Below are 3,493 nucleotides of genomic sequence, written 5' to 3'. Positions count from 1 at the left end.
AGATGGGACTTAGGTCTGTTCGAACAGATTGTTCGGAGTTCAGATTCCCACCGGAGTGGGACGCCCGGTATCCGGCTCAGGGCCAAACCGCGGCTGATGCCCCACCCGGCTATATTACCCTTTATGAAGATTTCTTTCTTCAGGGTAATTTCCGGCTGCCGGCGACCAATTTTCTGGGTAGTATCCTTTCTTACTACAGTTCCACATATCTCAGATGAGTCCACCTGGGATGGTGAGGGTGAGACACTTCGAGTTCTTATGCCAGTCTCATGGCATCGAGCCATCTGTCGACAAATTTCGTCATTCTACAACTGCAAAGGACGATGGGGTTCTTTTCGTTTGCAAGCCGAGGTGCGGCGAAGAAGATCTTGTTAAATCCACCAAAGAGTTTCCATGACTGGAAACCCAAGTTCTTCTTCATCAGGGAAGAAGTCGTGCCGGTCGCTATGACCTTTAGGGAATGGACTGAGGCCATACCCAAGGAAGATCTGCCGATCCCAAACGGCTTTGTGGTACAGCAGCTGACCCCAACCCCTAACCGGTGTTTGGGGAAAATGTTCTAGTTGCAGCAAAGATGAGTGACCAGTGGTCACCTAGCAGTAGGGAAGTTCCCGTTTTAAAGCTTGGCGATCAAGGTTAGTCGTTTTTCTGTTCTTTGTCTAAGTATGATTTCTTTGATTATTACTTACGTATCTCCGTTTATAGAAGCGCAACTTTACCAAGCTGCCTTCTCTACTTTTGGAGGCTCCATGGGCGTTCGCCCAGTGCGCGATGATGAAGAAAGCTGGTATGACCAGATTAAAGGAAACTTCATGTTTCCAGCTGCTGATGCCTTCGCTTCGCCGCCAACTGCTACTGAAGGTGCGCAATATCCAAAACCTCGTCCATTGCGCTCTGTGACTCTCGCTGGGAAAGAAACTTTCTATCTTTCCAGCGAGGAGTCTGTAGGATCTTCCAACGGCGAGCTAAGCTCTTGGTCTAAATATTTGCAGGTGTGTTGCGCGACCTGGGGATTGACCCAGAGGAGAAAAAGAAGAAACCGGTGAAGAAGAAGAAGAAAGCGGAGCCGGAGGTGACCAGCAAGGGCACTGGCCCTAGTCGCGCAACAACTGCTGCTGGCAAAGGTACTCTTCGCCTTCGTCAACGTGACTTGGATGATTATGTGATATCAGTGACTCATATGAAGGTTTATCACATGTAGCTAAGGGAAAAGCTGGTGCTGGTGGGTCAAAGAGTTCTGGGAGCGCGGGTTCTCGTAACCCGATGCTGGCGCGACCCCCAGTTTTCCCGAAGATGTAGAAGAGGAGGAAGATGCTGGTGCCCACTTATTGGGCGAAAGAGGGGTAGGAGCGAGGCTACAACTGGTGTGGCTTCCGCGCCTCAATCTGTTGTGATCCCTGCGATAGGGAAGACGAGCAGGCTGCGCTCGTTGTATCAATTTTCTCCTGGTATGTTCTTTTCTCTTTCTTTCTAAAAAACTTCTTTGCTTACACTTGCCTTATTTTGCAGAGATCAAGAAGAAGACCCCTGAAAAGGCGGTTACATTCAGTGAGGCGGGGTAAAAGGCCCAAGATAACCGTCAAGTCCACTGACGCTGCAGCTCAGGACGCCGCGAAGGCGGCTGAGGCGCAGCGAAAGGTGGAGGAGGCGCGTAAGAAAGAAGAGGAGAAGAGAAAGAAGAAGAAGAGAAGAAGGTAGAGGAGGAGAGAAAGAAAAGGAGGAGGAGGAGAGGAAGAAAAAAGGAGGAGGATAGGAAGCGGAGGGCGGAGCAGGAGAGGCTGGCTGAGGTGGCTAGGAAGCAGGCCTTGGAGAAGGAGGTAGCGGCGAAAAAGGCTATGGATCAGCCTTTGAAGTCTCAAGGTCCTGAGGTCACCAGGCCAACCAGCACCGGCCCTGTTATCACTTCGAAAGGGTCCGGCCGCTACTCTCTAGCGGCGCGAGCTCGGTGGAGCTGGGGGTTATAACCCTAACGTGATAGGGGCGAAAGATACCGTTGGAGATATCTACTACAAGACATATACTGAAGAAGAGCGCGGTGATGTCCTCCATCAAGCCCCCTGGAGCTTAAAACAGAAGGATACATTTATTGAGTTTGGCGCTTCGCGTGAATGGTTTTTGAATTCCTTCCCCCCTGGTGAGGTCAATCGGCAAAGGGCAAAACCCATGAGATGTTATATCGTACTTATATTCTTGGGGAGGCCAATGCCCGTGCTGCCAACCATCAGATCGTTCGCGAATGGCGAACGATGGTCGGGAGCGCGCCGACTGGGAGGCTTACCGCGAGCGTACTCTGAAGCGAATTGCGGAGTTTGAGAAGTCGAAAGCTGCGTTCGACGAAGAAAGAGCCAAGTTTGAGGCTGACAAGAAGGCGGAGGAGTGGGGCCGCGAGGGGCTGCAGAAAAAACTCCACAATGTTGAGGAGCAACTGGCCAAGGAGAAGGCCGAGTTCAAGCGTATATGCGCCCAAGACAACGAGCGTACTTATGCTCTACGACAGAAGATCGTTGATCTTGAGGCTAAAGTTGCGGACTTGACCTCAAAGGTGGAGGAAGCGCAGGGTGAAAAAACTGCCAAGCAGCAGATGGAGGTTAGTTCTACTGATTCTCGCTCTTCCTTTTTGTTTATGAGATTTCTCTAAGTCAATTCTCAAGGCGTTTGTCAATTTTTAGGTTGAGCTGACTGAAGCCAAGGTGCAATTGTCTAACAAGGACAAGGATCTCCATGCCAAGGACGTTGAGATAGCGGAACTCAAACGTCGCTTGAATGAGCAAATCGACAGATGCGAGTCTTTGGAGATTGACCTTGAGGCTGAGAAGGTCAAGGCTGCTGATGCTGAGGAGGCGCGTGCTGTGAGCACTGCCGCGCTGAATGTGGCTCAAACCAACTACTCTGAGGCTCAAGGTATCGTCGATACACTTGTCTCAGAAGCGGAGTGGATGCGCACTCGTGGAGTAGTGTTGGTAAGTGCCTTGTGCTTTTTTCTTAAGTTGATTTGAAGAGTTTTTTCTTTAATGCTTATCTTTTGTTGAAGGTTGCCAACTCCATCCTGAATGCGAACGAGCTAGATCGCGCCGTGGCGGCTCTGACAGATGCGGCGCGTGCGGTGGGTCACCGAGGAGGCTACCTGGAGTGTGCTGATCATGTTGAGCAAATGCTTGGGCAAGAATTTGACACAAGCCATTGCTCAGTAACAGAACGTGCCGATGCTGCGCTGGCAAGTGCTGAAAATTCCTATGACAACCTCTCCTTGCCTATCATGGAGTTGGTTGTCGAATCGTTAAAGAAAGACGACTGGTGCCAGCGTCTTAAGGCAATCCTCGATCCACCGTTACCGTCGAGTTGTCCGACGAAGAGCCAGCTGGTGATGATGGCGGTGATGGTGATGATGATGGCAACGATGATGATGGTGAAGATGACGGAGATGATGGTGATGATCGTCGCGAAGAATAGGAGAGTTTGTTGAGTAGTTAGTTGGTAGGCATTTGTGCCTTTG

General features: G+C 50.6%; 1 protein-coding gene across 1 annotated transcript in view; it reads left to right on the top strand.

Annotated features, from left to right (window-relative positions):
• The first annotated feature begins 2,236 nt into the window (after nt 1-2,236).
• The window catches only part of LOC110906571 (myosin-6-like), a 54,055-nt gene continuing 52,798 nt past the window's right edge, over nt 2,237-3,493 (top strand). The window contains exons 1-3 of the mRNA XM_035982933.1: nt 2,237-2,587; nt 2,670-2,960; nt 3,032-3,379. Of these exons, the coding sequence (XP_035838826.1) occupies nt 2,237-2,587; nt 2,670-2,960; nt 3,032-3,379 (990 nt within the window). The remainder of the gene's footprint in view (nt 2,588-2,669; nt 2,961-3,031; nt 3,380-3,493) is intronic.

This window comes from Helianthus annuus, chromosome 14 (assembly GCF_002127325.2).
Source record: "Helianthus annuus cultivar XRQ/B chromosome 14, HanXRQr2.0-SUNRISE, whole genome shotgun sequence".
Classification (NCBI taxonomy): domain Eukaryota; kingdom Viridiplantae; phylum Streptophyta; class Magnoliopsida; order Asterales; family Asteraceae; genus Helianthus; species Helianthus annuus.
Note: the sequence above shows the minus strand (reverse complement) of the source record. Positions and strands in the feature narration are given on the sequence as shown.